Source organism: Ornithodoros turicata, chromosome 1, assembly GCF_037126465.1.
Source record: "Ornithodoros turicata isolate Travis chromosome 1, ASM3712646v1, whole genome shotgun sequence".
Lineage (NCBI taxonomy): Eukaryota > Metazoa > Arthropoda > Arachnida > Ixodida > Argasidae > Ornithodoros > Ornithodoros turicata.
Window position 1 is genome coordinate 202739437 of NC_088201.1, and position 20738 is coordinate 202760174.

At 47.8% G+C, this 20738-nt stretch overlaps 1 protein-coding gene across 1 annotated transcript; it reads left to right on the top strand.

The window, feature by feature from the left end:
• Positions 1–1079: 1079 nt before the first annotated feature.
• LOC135378962 (solute carrier family 22 member 3-like) lies at positions 1080–15762 on the top strand. Its single transcript, XM_064612153.1, has 11 exons — positions 1080–1241; positions 3331–3729; positions 5412–5515; positions 6322–6476; positions 7322–7490; positions 7910–8057; positions 8223–8320; positions 10244–10449; positions 12936–13123; positions 13298–13431; positions 14904–15762. Exons 2-11 carry the CDS (start codon positions 3367–3369, stop codon positions 15136–15138), a joined length of 1800 nt encoding a protein of 599 aa, XP_064468223.1. The 5' UTR covers positions 1080–1241; positions 3331–3366; the 3' UTR covers positions 15139–15762.
• The last annotated feature ends 4976 nt before the right edge of the window (positions 15763–20738 follow it).

The following is a 20738-nucleotide window of genomic DNA, read 5'->3' on the forward strand; positions in this document are numbered from 1 at the left end:
CAGTGCCCGCAGGGCTCACGCGACAGTCCGACGACAACTCGACGAAGTGTCGATGCCGTATCTCCCACACCTCCGCTCAGGTCGACGTCCGCAGTGCACGTGCTATCGCCACCTGATGCCGCGTCGGCTGCGCTGCCGCCACGGAGATCCGCTGCAGGCTTTGGCGTTAGCTGATGTTGAGTCATCGCATGACTGCCAGCAGCGTTAACGAACGAACTTCCCTCCCCGGACTACGAAAGCCGTTTCCCAAAGGAGCTGCATGGGCGTACTCAGCTAACGAGAGCCATGCAGAATTCGTTCGGGCTTCACTTTGGTTGTACGTAGGGTTGGTTCCTCTGCGAGCGGAGCGCGGAAGGTGGCGCGGGCTATCCGTCAGTACCACCCATGCTTTCTACCCTAATTTCGGGCCCGTCACTTCCTCAGTAAGGAAGCGATGGTGCGGGAGGTTCGTACTATCCCTGAATATCCCAGTCGACTATCATTAATTTGAGTAAATTAGACACGCTCTTCACATTGGTGGGGTAAAAAGTTACCTTTACTTGGTAAATTTCCGACTTCAGTTCAAAAAAATTTACATAATTAAACTTACGTTACACGACATTCACATCAGGAGGTGGCAAAAAACTAGTAAGAACAAATGCCGTTGACCGCATGATTCAAGGTAGTGTAGTTTTTTTTTATATTATAATTCAATGTATGTCTGGCAGGTATATCATGGCGACGATTCCAACTTGTTGGAGGTGATACCCTCTCGATAGGTGGCGTCAGCTGAAAAACTATACGAACAAAATATACGACGGCGTGATGAAAATTTATTGACCCCTTCCTATTCGAACTCTATATTGTCATCGAAGACACAAAAAACGAGGTGATATGGGCAGTGGGTGATCAGTGCGTTCCTGAAAATCGGTTCACGCTATAGACGACCACGATAAGTGCGATTGACGAGGAAGGAGACATCGTTGTTTGCGAAAGTATGGCGGGCTTCTTCTAGCCCGCCATAGCGAAAGTGTGCGGATCGCGGCCATCTTCCTGTGGAGAAGAAGATGATGAAGTAAGCTCAGGGCCATCATCTCCTTGGAAGAAGAAGGCCACTGTTCCTAGTGGTGGAAGAAGAAGAAGAAGAAGAAGTGGACCCCGCGGGTTACGTGTGCAGGTTCGTTGGCTTACTCGTTTTGCACGGTGGACCGTCCTTGCGAAGAGCCCTCTTCTGGTAACACCCTGCTTCAGCATCAGCCGTGGTAAGAAACAGCACAAATTCTGTCGTAGCACTCGTCTTAGGGTTCGTAAAGGGTTCACGAAGAGATTTCCAAATATCGGAGTTCTCATTGGACAACGGCTTCCAAAGATGTCTATGATCTGAAATATATGCCGTATTGCATTCAACGCGGGCGCAATTCACGCGAAAAAGAAAAAAAAAAAAAAACGTCGAACGGTCGCCCGACACACCCTCTGCAATCCAACAGACGTCATGCACTTACACCCTTTGCTCACTCCGAAGCAGTCGCCTTTCCTTGGCCGTGGTTTTTTGGTTAATATCTCCGTAATTCAAACCGATATTGGGTTGACGCTCCACATGGTGAATGGATTAGCGGCTATAGTTATGTTCAGCTTATGGAGGCGAGGAAATCTAGTCTACACGGTCTACCAGTCTAGTCAACTACATATACCGTTGGAGATAAGGAGAAGCAATAGGTGGGGTGCGATAGGGTGCGCCGGTTCTAGAGAAAGTGGGAATAGAAGCACGCGTCTGGGCGCGTTTCCTCGCCCGACTTATTTGTTCCTACTGTCTTAATTTTTGTTGTCCAGTTGCCTTGTGTTTCCTTCTTCATTGTGCTCGTTCAAATATTGCCTGAACTGTTGCGCTTTCGGAGCCTCTTTCCTATATAATTTTGTTACGTCCCCCATATGTTTTTCTTTGGTATGTATAATGTTCTTTTAACCTCATCGTTCCTTGAATTATTGCCTTACTTCAATTTCCTTCATATCATTAGCGTGTGTTGCTGTATATGTATACATTACTGTAGTTTGAGAGTGCGCAAGCACCAAGGCTCTTGCGGCCGTTCTTGGGCACAATAAACTCATTCACATTCATTTAGCAATAAAGGGCGCGCCACGGAATTAAGAGCCCATGCACTGTTCGCCATCGGAACTCCCTTCAGGTCACTAATGTCAAGCTATGTTGCGGCGGCTTTGGACTTGGTGGCAGTCGTCCGACATCACCGACCATGACCAACTCGAGTTGGTGGGAATCGGTCGCCGAGCGATAACTTCGGAGAGTTGGTGGTGGTCTAACCAATCAACTCGAGGAGCATTGCCACGTGACCCTCGAGGGCGTGAAGCGATTTCGTTTCTGTCGTACTGCCTGGCATGGGTTCAAATCCTACAGGGGTACATTTTTTATGGTTGCTAGCACCATATAAACATATCAATAGGCATTTTTTGAGATACTGGTGACCTTCTGGCGAAGTGAAATGACTTCGTTTTGATTAATGACAGTTAAAAAGATGTCATCAGCGGTTGGATTTGAACCCATACACCCCGATTGCCGTAAGGTTGGTTGTGGGCGGAGCTAACGAGTTGGTACGTGTGAACGTGGAGACTGTACAGTCTTGAAGTTCGTCCAAAGACGTTGCTTCGGTCTGAGTTGGTGCTGAAAATCGGCCCGTGTGAACGCCCCCTTAGTGAACCATAGAAGAGTGTGGTGAAATCATTTGATACTGACCTACTATTAACCAAACCCATCTCAATTTTGCTAAAGGGAAGGGCCTCAGGAAGAGAGAGGCCGACATTTCCAGCAGTCTGTTCTTCTGGGTACCGTCTTCATTTCTGGCACGGTATTTAAAGGCTTAGGAATGACGCGTTAAATAGATCATGGGTACGATAGGACGTCTGGAGGCAGCAGCGTAGCGAGCGTGGGGGCGACGGGAGATCAACCCCCCCCTCCCCGAAATCGCACCCTTGCTGAATCATGACAGTTAAAGAAAAGGCACCAGCTGTGGGATTCGAACCCACACACTCTGACTGCCGGTCAGAGATGGTACCGTAGCCTTTGTAGTGCATTTTTTGAGAGGTAGTACCAGGGCGAAATGCACTCTCCCAAAGTACCCGTACGACCCCACCCGAAGTATTTTTCTGGCTACGCTACTCACTGGAGGTTACCCAGAACAAAAACAGTCACTGTTCGAAATAGCAGCGGTGCTCGTCCTTAATGTTTCCTCACAGTTCGCTCGATTTTCTACTTTTCTAGCGTCTCGATACAGTAAAACTCAGTACTGCCTGCTACCTGTATGTCTGTGTTTGAATGTCGATAACTCTTTCCCTTTGCAGGAAGTCGAACCGCGTTCAGCACCACCACCGGAGAGAATGGTGCCTCTTACGAAGGAATTAACTTCGCTTTCTCCGTCAACTTCTCGTGAAGTTGGCTTCGTAACCAAGGACGGCATCTACCAGCGGATGAGTTTACTCTATGGAAGTCTAGCAGCATTCGTAATGGGGGCAAACAACATGATGCCTTTGGTCACCTCTCCTGGTGTGAACCATTGGTGCGCTCCTCCTGACGGCATTCAAGTCAGTGAAGAGGACTGGAAGAACATGAGCATCCCCGTTGACGAGGACGGCAAGTACAGCCAGTGCCAGATGCTCAACGGGACGGACAACAGCTCCGTCGTGGCTTGCACGAAATGGCTGTACGAAAGCTCCCGCCATTTTGGAACCATCGTAGAAGAGGTGAGCGTAGGATCGACAGTGCTCTAGATCTTACCATATGACGACACATAAACAAAAGATCACCGTGCGCGCATGTAGAATGGTAGGATCTCGGACCGGAAATCGGAGGGTGTGTGTTCGAATCCCACTGCTGGTGTCTTTTCCTCAACTGCCATTATTCGATTGAAGTACGCAAATGGGGGTTGTGTTCGACCTTCGTTTAAATGCCTCGTCTACTACTACTACTACTACTCTATCACACTCTTCAAAATGAACTTCACATCATAGCACACTCCTAGCCAACGACCATCTCGAATGACATCGTTCATTCTCCCGATTTGTTTAAAGTGGGAGGCGAACGCCTATTTGTGACACTTAATGCCGTTCATATAATTGTCACAAAAAATGACTAAGCCTCCCTTTTCCAGCAAATCCGAGGAGACAACGATATCATTCGGGTGATGACGGTTGTCATGATGGCATGGATGGTTGTCATGATGGCACAGCATGATGTCATGGTGGTTGTCATGATGGTTGGCTAGGAGCGTGGTATGCTGTGAAGTGAAGGTGCCACCCGCTGCTTTTCACGGAGAACGCTATGCATTGCGGACTGTTTTAAACGCGTACTACACTACGCACTCCACGTGGAGGAAAACTGCGGAGTTTAAACCCACGATCACTCCCACACACGGCAGCAACCACGGTCTAGCAGTCCAGAAGAAAACAAAACCCACCTGTTGCCGAGGGAACGGAAACACGGTTCGAGGGTAGGTTAGAATGGTCTATAGCTGAGGAAAAGAAAAGTAAGGGGCGAACGAACACAACTTCCATGTAGTAGCAGCTGAAGAGGTGCACCTACTTGGGGTGTCATCAACTGCCATTCTTTGATAGAAATTGTGGCCTGGATTCTTTTTTCTTCTTTGTATTTGCATAGCATGCACACGAGACTTAGCAGGCGGATGTTAAGATGAAAGCAGTATTTCAACGATTTATGCACAAAGAAGAAACATAGATTGGATTGGATTGGGTAGCAGGAACAGCGAGGCGTACAGGCATTCATGGCCTTGAAAGGCCGTGGCCGCATCCACAGTATATCGACCATGGCGGCTGTCAGACTTCGATGTTGGCAGGAGGTATCGCCTGTGTTCAAGTCCTTTGCTCACCCCCATTGTTGAATCTTTCCAAGCAGTATACGTTGATGGACTAGTTGGTGCATTGCAGTACAGAAGATAGCGTTAAGAACATACGACCACAGAGATGTGGATGGGAGGAGCGCTCGTCCCGTCTACATCTTTTCAGTGGTCGTCTGTTCTTAGTGCTATCTTCTGTACTCAATCTTTCCTTCTGACTTCTTTCCTTATGATTTCTATGGAAAGTGGAGGCCAGCGTAGCGTAGTGGGTAGCGCACGCGACTGGCCCCCGAGAGGTGTGTGATTGGACTCTCGCAGCTCTCTAGCTTTCTCGACGACTACCGCATTTCAATTGCTCATGTTCTTAAGCACCGTTGAAGCTCCTATTGTTTCTGTGTTTGTTAGTGTGTTTCAGCCTCAGAGCAGCTACTTTGCATCATGTAAACTAACACGTACGGATAGAAACGACGAGAGATCGTGAGTGAACTTGGCAATTCCTGCTCTAGAGGAACGTGTGTTTCATGTCCGTACAGGAGCAGACACTAAATTTTGTTTTTGTTTTTTCTTTCACAGTGGAACTTGGTATGCGATAGAGCGTGGTTTGTTCCAGCCACCACTGTCGTCTACCTGCTTGGTTCCATTGTGGGCTTCATTATTTCTGGCATTCTATCGGACAGGTAGGTACACCAATAACCTGTCGTTACCGACACACTTTATGAAAATTGGCCCGACAATTCTGCCAGTGGACATTCGCAGAAGGACGGTCTGCAGCCTTTCCGGGTTCGCTGCTCTTGTGAACTCGTGCAGGGAATATTTGGCTATAGACATGCATTGGACGTTATCACCTGGAACAGACCTTTTCTGGTAGAACACAATATCTATCTTCGGAATAGATTTTTGATTTCTCTCTCTCATTTCACTCAGATAGCACGCGATTTCTCCTTGAATCATAAAAAATGACATTTCATTATTACGTTGTCAGTTTGCGGTAGGTATTTAACCAGGGAAAGTCCGACGGGGGACCTTGATATAACGTGGGGTACGCAGGGAGCCTGTATGCGTTTGTCCGATAAGCCCTTTCCATGTAACTCCCCACTCATCATTTAAATGAAGTTGTTGAATTTAAAGCGCTGAGGAGCGTCGTAACCGGCACAGCGAACGAGGAACGAAGCGAAGGATGAATATAAGGGAGAGCTTGAGGAGGAAACCAGCGGGAAAGCGTTCGGGCACAGTGAAGAGGGTATGAGGAGGAGGGCACGTTTGGGAAGGCGGAACGCATGTGGTTGCAATTTGGTGAGCCGGGCTCCAAATTTGCGACTGGAACCCTGCGGCCGCAAAATCGCGGCAGTTAGTTAACGAACTGGGATATGAGTGCTACCCGAAGAAAGTACTATGTGTCCAGAGCTCAAGCTCAACAGTTGCACTCAAATTTCGCATTACCGCCTATTATAATCGTCCAGTGCATATTTTCTCACGTTTTCAGTATCGGCCGGAAGCCAGTCGCCATGGTCAGTTGCATAGCGGTCATTGTGTTTTGCATCTCCATCGGCAACGCTACCAACATCGCGTTCTATATTGTGCTTCGCTTCTTCGTGGCAAGTGCAGTGAGTGCCCTCGCACTCCCTCTCTACGTGCTACGTAAGCTTCCATTCTGGTATTTCTCGTCCACCTGACACTTGTATACCAAAAATGTTACTCGGCACCTAGTTTCTCATATCACGATAGAGCACGATTCAACAAACCACAGAGTGTAGCTTTCTTTCGTTTTCGTCTAATCTTTCTACAAACCGCACTCATAACCAAGTTATATTTTGGCTTTATAGTATCGTAACCATGCTACCGATCGCGAAACGAGCTCTGTACCACCCTAGCTCACAACTGTAGCTTTCCATCGGTACCAATATCTTGAAGAACAGGCACACAGGACTGGCACAATGCTGCTACAAAGAAGCCCGATTTCAAGGGGAGGATTGGGAACGCAGCCCATGAGAGCCCGAGTGAGCCCACACGATGCCTTTACTATGCTAATGTAAAGCCTGTGTTTGTAAGTGAATACCAAGTACTACCAAGTAACACAACCTATAATCGGAGCAGTTAGACCTGGGCAAAATTCTACGGGGCCCCAGGTTAGGAGCGTCACCTGAGGGCGCGCTCCAGAGCCCTGTTGTCGCGCGCGCTGTCAGTTGACATTTAGAAGCCATTCGAAGCCTTAGTTTTGAATAAAATACTCTGCCAGATATCTGTCAACATATTTCCTGCTGTTTAATTCTCGTATAATATAGCCGTCATTTCTCCTGATGCGCAACTCAATTTATGTGCGACGCCCTGTGTATGGTTCCTCTTACTTGTCTTTGAACACAGTAACAACTTCCCCAATCCAGCTACTGAGTCAGCAAGAAACAATGTCAACCTCTTTCAGGGCGTAAATGAGGGCGTCCCGACCAGTGTTCATTATGACATTATGAGACTTTCACTACCTGCAGTTATCGAAGTGGTGGCAGTGTCGAACCGAGGGTTGTACGCCATCGTCATGGCGGGTGGTTATGGTGCGGGTACAGCCTCTGTCCGAGTAGCCCATAGTTTGAATCTTGGCTGGCGCCTCTTCCAACTGTTGCTCATGGTGCCTACGACGACGCTCGTCTTAGGATTTCCGTAAGTGAACAATCCAACATGTTTTGCCCTAGATCTATACCGTTTTGACGATCCCGTCCAAGATACCATAAAGGCCCAGCCGCGTGAGGCGTTTTCTCAGCGGCGCACGGCTCCGTTTCGTGACAGCAGCCTAGCCCGGCGGTGCAGAACAATAGAGACCGGAAGCGGTCCTTGACGTTTGAGACGGACAGATCTCGATCGCAAGAGGCGGAAATGTCGCCCACGCCTGCCTGCCCAATCAGAGAGTAGTATCAGGTTAACATCCGGTCGGTCTACTATTAGGTTAGATGTAAGCGTTTCTCACAACAGGGTCGCCTGCCGCTGAGAAAAGTCTGTCGATCTGCCGCTCGAAAAACGCAGCGTGCGGTTGGGCCTCAAAATGCCGAACTCCTTCATGAACCATCCCGTCTATGCAATAGATGGATCCAAGAATCTCCACGGTGGCTCATATCCCGCTGGAATCTGAGCAAAGCCGAAAAAGTGGTTCTCACTATTGGCAGGATTAACGGAACTAAGCCCGAACATACTATGGAGCTCTGGCGGAGCATTCGCCTTGACCTTGAAAAGGTGAGAAACGGGTGTGTCTTTCGTGCTCTGTTATGAAACGCACGATAACCGTACACCTCATGATATGGTAAGGATATAATGCAGAATGTGGGTCATCGAGGAGTCGAGAGGACTGTCAGAAACGTTCACGGTGAGCATACAGTAAATATGGATGTGCAATTACAGGAAGAAGAGAAGTACTCCGAAATGTTGAGAGTTGAATTACTGAGCGTTCTTCTTGCTCCAAGTTTAAGATGCGCAAACGTAATTCTTTTCTACTCTTGGTAAGTGGTTTGCTTTCTACTCGAATGATTCTTTCAATGTCGATAGAGCGCTATCTTTTTAATCGGAGTAACGACAATGGTCATACATCAGGTAGACCGCAGACATCATTTGGCATAGGAAATGTCCTCACACATTCAGCTGGTCAATGCCGCCCAGGATGAAGGATATACTCACGATCCTACACGCTGAGCCATTAAAGGGTTTGTGAAGGCATTTCCACCCTTCGAAGAAGTCACGTTTCAAATATTGAGTTACGTGTATTGATTTATGCACATCAAGGCGTTATGCTATCCCGGGTAACGGAGCTATTGCACTCTGAAGATCACGGGCTGAGCAAGCTCCTTCGTCCCTCTCAGATCTCCACCTCCTTACCCGTTTTCCTAGTGGGAAAGGAAGTGGGACGACGGTAACAGAGACTGAGAGCTTGTAGACACGGATCCGGTCACCGGGGAACGGGAAAGCCTGCAGGGATATTCCGCATGATTTGAGCTGACTGACAAAACAAAGTCGCAGCGGTGCTTTGGGCGGATTGCAGCCCTCCTTCCAGTATACAGGGTGTTTTTTTTTTATATCGCGAAAGATTTTTATTTAAAGAATCATGGGAGATCAGCATATATACCGTTCTTTTTTTAGGGTGGTTAAGCGGCCTCTTGGACATCCTCTCGAAGAAAGTGTGACACTCCAAGATATCTAATTACCTAAAACTAATTAATCAACTCTTTAATTTGAGGCTTTCGTGCAAAAGTGGACAATAGGGGACAACCATCGTTCAAAGCCATTTCATAAAAAAAACACCCTGGAACAAACACGTGCGTTGAAATATCTATCGACGAATTTTGCTATGCAAATAAGCCGTAACCGAGGACGCGCGCCTCAGGAACGCTCGACATCCGCCGTCGGCAGCCTATCAGGATTGCATAGTAGTTCCTTTGTCCAACAGATTAGTACCTGCTCCAATCATCTCCATCGCTTTAAGGCATGTGGTCCCCTGATGTCGAACGAGCGCTGTCGCCACATTTGAATAAAAAAATGTAGCGGTGGCATATTAGAATACGCGTTCTTGTTTCAGCATTTGTTTTGTTATCTTTCAAAGAAAACTGTCTCCCATTCTGTTATCTCAGTTTCGGCTGTAAGCCCCTAAGTGCTTGTCTTGGTCTCCTTCGTCCAATGTGTGTTTTTGTTGCACTCAGCCTTATGGAAGCCCCTAATAAATGACTTAGTTATCTTTGGATGACGAGGGTAAAATGCAGCAGCTACATATTCACTTAGAGTGAATGGCCGCATACACGTCTGGACGCAAAAAGGGCTTCCATGTGGGCTCCTTTTTTTAAAGATCTGTAATAAAAAAACATGGTCGATTCATTGGTGTATCCGACGAAAATGCCTTGGCATGAAATCTTGGAAAACCCTTTGGGGACTCCCCTTCAGAACGCTACACAACCCTTCACAAACGTTTGCATAACCCTTCACATGACCCTACACAACGCTAACGCACGTCGGTATCCGCAACAAAACGAGCCTTTCGGGCTTCCTCCGTTTCAGCTTGGCGGCGCCGTCTCGCAGCCTCAGCCTCCTTTCGCCGCCGATCCTCCGCGCCGCTTTCATAACCCATGGCGCGCACACGCAGACAAGTGTGAACCTGTCGAGCACCACAGCTGCACTGCCGTGCCGACGCGCCGCGTCGCGCTCTCCACGCGTCCTCTTTCCCTACTTCCCTCTCCACTCACCGAACATGCGCGCCGCGCAGTGGCTACAGACAGACTACGCCGCGATTCCTTCGTAGCGAGGACTCTAATGCTAACACACCTCGAATGATATCATAACGGCCCTGGACCAACTCCAGCGTGCTGCTCATCATATTCAATTATGAACGGCCGCAGACAACCGGCCATGGAGTAATTTGGTCTCATTATTCTTCCAAGGTTCACCGTTTCACTTACGTACTACGGCATCCACGTCTACGTCGTGAGGAATCCCAGCACGACGATGCTGGTGACTCTCCTCACCTTCCTGCCTATTGCCACGTTGACGTACTGTGGAATGGAATACCTGGGACGGACACGGACCCTGACCTGTGCCATGTTTCTAACTGCGTTCTCCTGTTCGCTGGACGTATTCTTTCGAGGCGGTGGGTTTCATAGGCTTAGTTAGAAAAAGCAAGAAGTTGCTCTTTGTACGTTGCTTTTTCGCGTCCGTGATTAGAGGCTTTCCCGAACCCTTCTCGATCCACACCCGCACGTGATTTGGTGGAACTGCCCGCACCCGCGGGTCGTGCGGGTATATCTGCACACCCGCACTACAGGGGCGTGCAGCCGAGTTGCAGAAGTTACAGGATTCACGACTACTGAAACATAAAGAAGAAAAACGCGTAAACGTTTGTGGACCTTTAATCGCACTTTACATTTGGTAGATATCAAGTGCATGATACATAATTGTTGAAAGGACGGTCCTCAAATTAAACGCACTGGAAGTCCGGTCTTTTGCACGTTTATTTCGCGGAAAAGCACACCTCTATTCATGATAGCGAAAACCCCGAGGGGAAAGACAAGGAAGGGCATGCACACAACACAAACACAATTCGCACAACGTCTGAAAGTCCCGCGTCTCGGGGTTTTGCTATCATGGACACTTATCAGTAGCTCGCTTGCTACCTAACCGTATACTTTTGCTCCACGTAACGAAGATACGCTACGTTGCCCACAGGGCAACATTGTCGGGCTCTAGCAGGGCAGATGTCCATGCTAACTATGGTCAGGATCTTTAAAAAAAACAAATAAATGCTTCTTTTTATTAATTACAATAATATGCTATATGTTCGTGGCTAAGTGAGTCACCTTATGGCCGCACATGTGACCATCTGCCGTGCAGCCCTGTTTAGTTTCCACTAATAAAAAGTGTTTAATTATGAAATATAGAATCTGTTCCCTTTGGTGTGCTGATGACGTCGCCGGATTCAGAAAATAGGATCGAGCTAGTATAGCACGTGGAAGTGGTAGTGGAAAGACGACAGATTTGGAGGCCATTTTTGTGACGGAAACGCACACTTCACTTGCCCTTAAAGGGACTATCGCATCGGGAGACGTTTGTATGAGACCGGTACCGTAATGTTCGTCACCACTTCACAATCAACTTGGCCGAGTTTCTCTTCCGAAACCAGCTGACGTATTAAATAGACTGCTTTTGAAGATTCGCACTCCTCCTGCTCCCAAAGAAGCCCCAGCGATAGTAAAATTATGATGACGTAGGTCAGGCACACGAATCAGAGCGCAGCGCAGGCGATTGCCTCCGAGGTCGTCTGCTTGGCGTTCGCACCGCAATACGCTAAGTGAAAAGCTACGCCGACTTTCGTTTAGGAGTGTGAGTTTTGACGCGAGCATGTTGCGTGGAACACGGTATTACGCACCTGGCTATGCAAGCATGTAGGACGCTAGCCAGAAATAACATTGCACAATCCGGTCACAGATTCCTCCGCGACCTGCAGACGCCGTCCCTCCCGCACGCTGATTGGTCGCCAAGGGCCCTTTGAGAACTCTTGCTTTAACCGCGCCAAAGGGCGCTCACTGATTGGCCTTGTCCGATTGACGTGTTCTCTGATTTCCAGAGAGGGAATTCAGGCATACTATCAACACCTGTCATCTGCGCGGAAACAACTCCACTAATTCGCGTCGGATATTCGGCGTTATTGACGGTGACGAACGAGAAGTAAAACGACATTCTAGTTTCAGAATCGACCGCGATGGATGCGACGTCCCTCTAAGTACGCCGAAGAACGAGATTCATTTCCCTCGCACTTAAGAGGAGCGGGAGCCACAAAAATGTCCCCCATATCCGCCATTTTTCCAAGACCATTTCCTCGCGCTTTTTCTTTCGGCACAATCATTTTTCTGAAAATGGCAGCGAGAGAAATCGCAATGCACGCCTTCCCTCTTCTGCTCAGGAAGCTCGAGAGGCCTCTGATTGGCCTCCTCATGCGATCTCCCTCACGGTGATTGGACAAATCGTTCGCGGAGACCAATGAGAGAGCGCTCCGCTGCAGGCCGTGCTCTGGGCTCTTTCCCAGAGTGTTCGATCTCCAGATGCTGTAAGGCAAATGCCGGCACAGTTCCTCTGTGAAGTCTGTCCAGGGCGCACGGTCTCCCCGAGCAACGTGCGGTTACAACAGCGGGCAGATCGCTCGGTAGTAACACACCACAGAGAGAGAGCGCTTCACATTATGGTCCTTTTTAAGATGGAGAGGGAAAGTTCTTGATTCCGTTTAGCGCCGCGAAGCAACTGTAGCTTTGAGCGGCGTAGAGATGTGGACAGACGAAGAAGGGACAGCAGGAAGGACACGGGGGTATAGTACGCGTCCTTGGCCGACTTCAGGGGGAACTGTGCCGACGTTCGTCTGGAGAGGGAAGGTGCGGTTTCTTTTGCTCATAAATCTTCGAACGACGCAACGGACGAATCTCGTTCCTTTTATTTTTGTGTTAAGGTAACAGCATCTTTATCAGAGCAGGCACTTCAAAATGCCACGGAAGAAAAAAAGAGGAAATGTCTCGAATCAAATTTCCCTGGGTCTTACAATCCACCGAAGCTTAGCAACCTACAAGCAAGTTTTGCCTTCCATTGCAGATGAAGGAAGCGCCGTTCCAACTGTTCTGACTGACGCCCTGGAACTGTTGGGGATCGGCGTTGCACAGAGTGTGGTGGTGCTCGTTATCGCCGAAGTGAACCCCACAGCTGTGAGAACCATCGCTGTCTGTTGCGGCTTTGTCTGCAGCAGGAGCGGAATGATCTGCGCTACTCTCGCGCAACATCTGGTAATGTCCTTCGTATCGTTACGAGAAGGGTTTATATGAGTTTCATTACACACGTTGTAGCTGCACGCTGGTGTGTCCAAGCGACTGTGACGTGATTGATGTGCGATTCTAAATATCGAGGTGCTTTTGTGTCAGCGAGGATATTTTCCGATAAGTTCTTGTCTTCCCTTATAGTGGACACTGCCTAGTGTCGGACCACCAGTCCTGTACGGTGTCTGCTGTCTGGTCGCTGGCATCCTCGTCACCTGCGTGCCGGAAACGAAAGCAGCCAGGTTACCGGAGGCTGTCAAAAAATTCAATATGTTCGAGTGAGTTTTCATATCTTAAAGAACGACGAACGTCCCAGCCGTGGGGGGTCGAACCCAGTAACGGCATTATTCGCGTGACGTCAATTCGCGTGTAATGACATTTCGCCGAAATAAACATGCGCGTACCGTGTACTTAATGATCGTTAAACTTTTTAATTAGCAATATGCTTTTTTCTTCTCATGATATACAACGTAATCACAATATATCTGGCGCTTGTGTCACAATCACGTGATCACGGCTAACATGTCACAAACTCCCGTGTGACATCAACAAACTGTGGTTCACGATAACCGCGGCTTCTTCGGCTAATGGTGGTTATGCGTAACAGCGGTTAAAACTGCATGTATGACAAGGGTACATATTCTGCTCTCCGTTTGTTCGCTCATGCTCCAGCTCAGTTGCTAGATTGAGCTTTAGCCCATGAATGCTGGTATAACGAATTCAAACAAGTCAGGGAAAAGACTGATACCAGGAATCGAACCTGGTGTCAGTGTGTGTTCTAATCTCCGGTAAGGTATGCTAACCGCTATTTCTTTAGTAGATAGATAATATTTCTTTAACAGGTCCCAAATAATGCTATGTGTTGCTTGCAGCGGCCACTACCGTAACTAACCCATGACCTTCATAACGTAAAAGCGCTAAAAACAGGACGAACACAAGACACGCACAACATCGAGCGCTCACTTTCAACAACTTTACTGACATGCCACATGGAAGGTCTGTTACTACTGGAAGGTTTAGTCTGTCACCAACAAGCCCAAAGGGATGTTTTAATTAACCCATGACCCATAGGCGATTGCCATTTGTCCAGATCTCTAGTATAGAGGAGGTCGTGAACTCAAGCACACCACAGACACGACCGGAGGTCAGGATACCCAGGTTTCGTTCCTGACGTCAGCACCTCTTTATCCCATGTTGTTTGAATTCGTTAATTTGTGGGCGTGCGAGGCTTACGTGTCTGTGTTCCTAATTGTGGTCTGCTGGTTGCGGAAGCTAGTATTCACGCACCCTATCATTTCCAAGTTCACGTCGCCCCTAGCAGCGAAATGTTGAACGTCGTGTTTTCCCCCAGTAATCATGGCGACGGTTATACGAAACCGGCACGCCGCCTTGGAAAAGTACAGCAATGGAAGAATAAGGAAAGAAAGCGCGTTAAGGAGTAATCAAAGCGTGATCAAGTTTGTACCCCAAAAGCTGACGTAGCCTGGAAGCCCATTATCTTCGCCGCCTGCAGCTGGCTGCGCATGCGCGTACGTTTACTCGAAAAAAATCAATTCAATAACGGCAGTTGGAGAAAACTGCCATTGCTGCTCCCTTCTCTTCAACTGCTATCATTCAATATTGAATGATACACGTGGGCGTCGTGAGGCTTGCGTTGTGTATACGTTCCACCGCGTTCAGTCGCCTCATCAACTGCTACGTTTCATCAGTCATTTCAGGCCCCATTTATTGTGCACACATTTTGACGCAGGATAGCCCCTCTTCCGCTTGGAAGAAAATCGCATAGAAGAAGAGCAGAAGAAAGCAGCTCTCGTCACAGCCCCGTTCATATGGGTCGCAACAGTCTCAAACCGGTGCTCAGCAAGTTGGGGGAGATATATGGATCCGAGTCGACCACCCTCTCCAGCTATGGCATCAGCGATGTTGTGCTCGACATCAGAGACATCATACAGAAGTCGTCGGACACTAACCGTTCCGCAATATAACAATTATCATGGATGATATATAGTATAGACTTGTATACGGAGTGTCGGATAGACGTAAATTAGTAAATACGCCCATTCTGTGGTATTAAAAAGTACCATAAGGATGTGTAACTTAGACAATTTATCTATTCGATGTTTTAAACCCCCAATAGAACACTGCACGGGCCGCATTTTTACACCCGGCCCGGGCCCGGCCTTCCCTTGATTAACCCGCCCGTGCTCGGCACGGCGGCTACATACCTAGCCCGGGCTTGCCCCAGCCAGGAGGGTCCCAAGTTTCCCGGCCCAAGCTCGGCCCGAGCCCAAGAAATGTACTGGATAGCTGGCCCGGCCCAGTGTATGAGGCTGTAAAACTTGACCGTGGTTATCTAACAGAGGGGTAGCAATAGGCTCGAGACCGACCTAGGCCCGGCATTGTACGGGCCCGGTCCCATAATAAAGCTTTACACTTCTGGCTTCCCGCCAATGGACAACCGACATTCTCCCTCATCTATGCTTAGCCGAGTTGATTGATCGCGCGCTTTCAGCATGCCACGAAACACCTGTCATCAAGATGCTGCATTAATTCATCGAATGCTAGTTGGCTCGAGTTGTTATTGGGGTGAAGCCTTCGGGGTCTTGCTTGGGTTTTTTAGGTTGTAGACACTTACTTGTGAGGTGCCCTGTTCTGTTGCAGTTGTAACAAACAGTTCTTCAAATATTGGCCCGTTCTGAATGTTGGTGCCCCATATTCCGTTATGGCAGTGTACCGAGCCTCTTGTTCATCAGGGGCTAATGAACTGATTCGTTCAGGGGGTGCTACCGTCTTGTCGGGAACGGTACCTTCGGACGGATCAGTGCTGAGTAAGTTTTTGCCCATTTTCCAAAGTAGGCAGCTTTTTCGACGTGCGCAGATGATCTGGAGGCCTGACCACTTTTGTGACAATTGCAATGAGTTCGTCTAGCGTCTTTGCACTCTGTATGGTGATTGATGTAGCCTCCTGTGGTCCTTCAGTCCTTGATGTATGTATTCTATACGTTCATTGTCAGTTATTGTCAATGGACACTTACGGATCTTCAGCTTGGAGGCCGTGTGTTTCCCATTATTTTGTGTGCAGTTTGTTGCCATTGCTTGCTACTGGATCAGCGCTAAGTTATCTGTCTCCTAACTGCTTGAGAAATGATTCCTTCCATATCGGCCAAGACGATATATGTCGTCCGGTCGTAGCGTTCGAGTCAGCAGTGGCTCCACGTAACTCCCCTTCTGCTATCGCAAGTAACACCCCTGTCACACCGCAAACCACACATGGCACTCCCGACGAATGACAGTCCAACCGAATGTCATTCTTTTGTCTTCCATCGAGCTACACGAAGCAACAATGTCATTCGCGAGTGTTGTCAGTGTCGATAATTAAGACACCAGGGCAGAACATATGAAGCATTATACATGTACATTAGTTATATTTTTATTTCTTTTGCTCGAAACTAGCGAAACATTATATTTCACAAAATCGTTGCTTTTTCAAAGACACTTATTACTAAACACCACAAGACAAGTAAGAAGCCTACACTCTTAAAAATGAACTTCACCGCATAGCACGCTCCTAGCCAACCATCATCCCGAATGACAACGTTCTCGCCCCTGATTTGTTGAAAACGGGAGGAGCCTATTTTGTGCCGTGCATAATGGTCACAAAATAGGCTCCTCCTCCCGTTTCCAGCAAATCAGGGGCGAGAACGTTGTCATTCGGGATGATGGCTGGCTAGGAGCGTGCTATGCGGTGAACTTCATTTTTACGAGTGTATCTGCACCGCACTTGGCAACGTGGCGACTGGGAACGAGGGTAGCTCTCCGAAAAACAGCCTTTAGCCTTCCTTGCTTCGTGTCAAAAGTTATCAAATTCGTAATAAAATGTTGGAGTGCAACTTTTCATTCGTCTTTCATTTCTTCAAACGGTTTATCGTTGTTGTTTTTGCTACCTCAACTGCCAGGGTACGCTGTCAGTGCGAGAGGGAAAAGCGAATGAGTTCCCCGAACTCAAGCGCTGGGCCGATATCGTTTGCATGTATTGCCATTTCATTTCACCGTGTCACACGAAACGAGTGTGATTCAGTTCGAATGTCATTCGCTTGGTATGACATTCAATTTGCCGTGTGACAGGGGTATAAGGTACGGCCGTCCCACATGGCGAGTTTCTGCGTTCGTTCTACGAGTACGTCCTCAATCCACAGTTTGCCTTGAAGATTTTCGTGTCCACTGATCCTGATGGGTAGCGACGCTGACAGATATGAGAGGGTAGTGACATGCACCGCCTTCGTTTGGACGCTTGACATAAGCGAATACTTTGCTGAATATACGCTGACACTAATTGTATGTCCTCGGCGACGTCTGTAGTAAGGTGCGGAGGTGGTATTGGAAACCGCGACCATCTCTATAACAATATTATAGAGATGGTCGTGTTGGAAACGTTGCCACCCTATTGAAAACCAGTTTTTGGTGGGCCACCAGAGCTGATGTCTGGTGTGTTTTTGGACCTTGATGGACTGATTGGCCACCAGCCCTGATTCCACCAGCCTTGATTCCACCAGCCTTGACTGGCTGAATGCCCCCACCAGCCCTGATGTGCAGTATATGTACATCCACAGACGTGCATGTGCATATATGCATATTTGCTGGACTTGATATACATTTTCTGTAGGCAGACACATATTACCACTCAGGATTCGATACCACTCAGCCGTCCTGGTGGCCAACCAGGGGCTGTCAGAATCAGCCTGGTGGCCAATCAGGGGCCACAAGAACAGGTCTGGTGTTCCACCAGGTGCTGTCAGGGAGCGTCTGGTGGTCCACCAGGTGCAATCAAGGAATGCCTAGTGGGCCACCAGATGCCCCCCAAAAAATGTGATTGGCCATCAGAATTCCTGGTGGTCCATCAGCATTATTTTTTGATCGCGAGTCACAACAGTCAACGCTGCAGCGTTGACTGTTGTGACTCGCGATCCATCTTGGAAGAAATTTCTCCCACTGGTGATAACTTCATCACGTGTTCCCGTGGGCGTACAGAGAGGGGGACAAGGGGCCGTACCTCCCCCCTCCCCGCCCCTGGAGCTCCAATGTAGCTAGTAAAAAAGCGCCCTCCAGTCATAGGTCGTCAGATGTCGTAAGAACCTCTGAAGACCCGCACAGGCCGCAACATCCACCTCCAGAAAAAGAGGCGGTAGGGGGGTTGCAAGCATGCCCCCCCTGGAAAAAAATCCTGGGAACGCCTATGCGTGTTCCACTTGCATCGAAAAGTCGACTCTCTAGATCTTGATTGATCACCTTAGTCCGTATTCACCAGCAGACTTGAACCATTGGTTTAGTGACGTCGGGTTTAAATCGATCACGTGATCTCTCCGGCTATGAAGAGCAGTTGACCAAAGGGTGACCACAACGCATGCGCACTATTGACATTGGCACGAGATGGTTGAGGGGAGGGAGAACGTAGCAGACGACAGGATTGTGAAGAGGAAGGCTCCCGTTTGTTTTTTGATTATGATGTTAACGTAAGAAAAGTTCAGGCGGCGCTGGCGCTGCTGCAGGTGGTTGCGGATCGGAGTGTCGGTAATCGTCGGTTATGCGTTATGCCTACCTCTGTATTTGTGAATGACAAGCTCTTGATATGGTCGCTAAAAAGAGAGCGTTTGCCATGTTATTTGAAAGGCAGCAGTAGGTATCCTCGCGTTGTGCTTTTATCGGTGTTCGGTCGTCGATTGTGGATGCGTATAATAACGTCATCCTCATCGACCATCGCTTTTTTATCGTCTGTTGTGCGGCCTGTGTGGTGAACTGCAATGATCAAGATAGCCTCTCGATTGATGGGGCATTCCAGCAGAGTCTTTTATACGCTTTCGAGCCTGATATCATGTTCGCAACGTGTGTACAAGTGCTTGATCACTGTAGGCTATGTAAACAGAAAGAACACTGATGCAAGGGTGACCTTATCCTGCAGGTGACTCCCATACGCATAACTCGACGTGGTACTTTCAACGTGTCACAAATCTGCAACGCGTTAGAGCATCTCTTTGCTGGCTGTGTTTCTTTGGAGTGTGACTCCTGCGGGAAACGTACTCATGGTGCTGCCTTGTTTACGTCCTCGTCATGTGTGTGTTTTTTTTTCTTTGTTTGTTTAGCGCTGTTTTCGTCAGTTACCCAGGGTGTCCCTGCTTGTGAGCGTGGAAGTTGCCAGTGTCGTGACCCCCTGTTAGTGCGGTGCTGTGCTTATCTCTGACCTCCTTTATTTCTGCATTTCAGCATATAAGATTATTGTACAAATCATTAAGCACTAAATTGATTGTTCTGTTAAGCCAACAAAGATACATCATTACGTTGCGACTGTCTCTTGCTCTGATGAAATTTCACTCAATGGGAACATACCTAATGTATATATTTGTCCTTACTTGTCATCTGCTATGATGCACTTGACATCACAGACGTAATAATTGCTAAAATAAACGGCCACACTTTAATGCCATTACACTGCATCCGAGCCATTCAGAATTTGTAGTTTATTGAGACCGTGTACACAAAATACATATGTTAAAATGAACCAAATACCTCGTAAAGAAGGATATCTTATACCGGTTTCAATAGTGGTGTTTCAAGGATGGAGCAAACAGGAAAGGACCAAAGAAAACACACAACAACAACAGCTGCAACATCAGCCACAAACAAGCCTGTGCTGCCATTTTGTTCAATAATTGTGTTGAGCTTATTTGTTCAAAGCCATATATTATTCAGGAAACACTTTTACACACCTGCTTGGGGACTTATCTATTTTTCCATGCTCATTCTTTACAAACTTCTCTCTCGACTCCATACTGGCATTGTAAGCAATTACACTGGCATTATCATCGCACCATTACATGCCAAACCATCACCACCACCAATGCCTAAAAACTCCTCACAGCTCATGTCATGCTATAATACGGCTGCCAACATTACATCATGGACTAAACAAGCGTATGAAGGTGGGGTAGTTGGTACGTATTCATTCCGCAGCAAAGAGACGTGGACAGAAGGACGACGACTGCATCATTCACTACGATCTTTGAAATCACTCCTTATTCAGGCTTTTTTTAAATTTACGAAAGAATTTGCATAGCGATGCAGTTACAGTTATCACTTCACTCTTACACAGATCACTCAACTTTGGCTGTGAAATGACATAAGAGGCCTGTGTGATGCCATGAGAAAGATAATCGCCATTGTACAATTGTGTAAACTTATTTAGGGAATTTTTACTTCAGCAGCTCTTCACCGCTTTCTTGACATTTTTTCTAGTTTTCCAGTCATGCAATAGTTCTCAGACTATTCCCAGTTTTCCATGCTTTACTGGATTGCAGACATCTGAAATACAGACGATGATTCAAGCAACTCAGCAACTGGGCGTTTGAGGCTTACATGTTTGTATCATCCGTATTTGTGGCCTGCTTCGACTAATTTTCGTTTACACAGATGATAAAGCTATGAAAAATTATTGCACAGGCTGCATTTCTGCACTGTATTGTTATGCAGTTTGACTGTGCACCTTTGTACTGAGAGATTGTGCTATTTCTTGAGAAACAACACAGTGGAATAC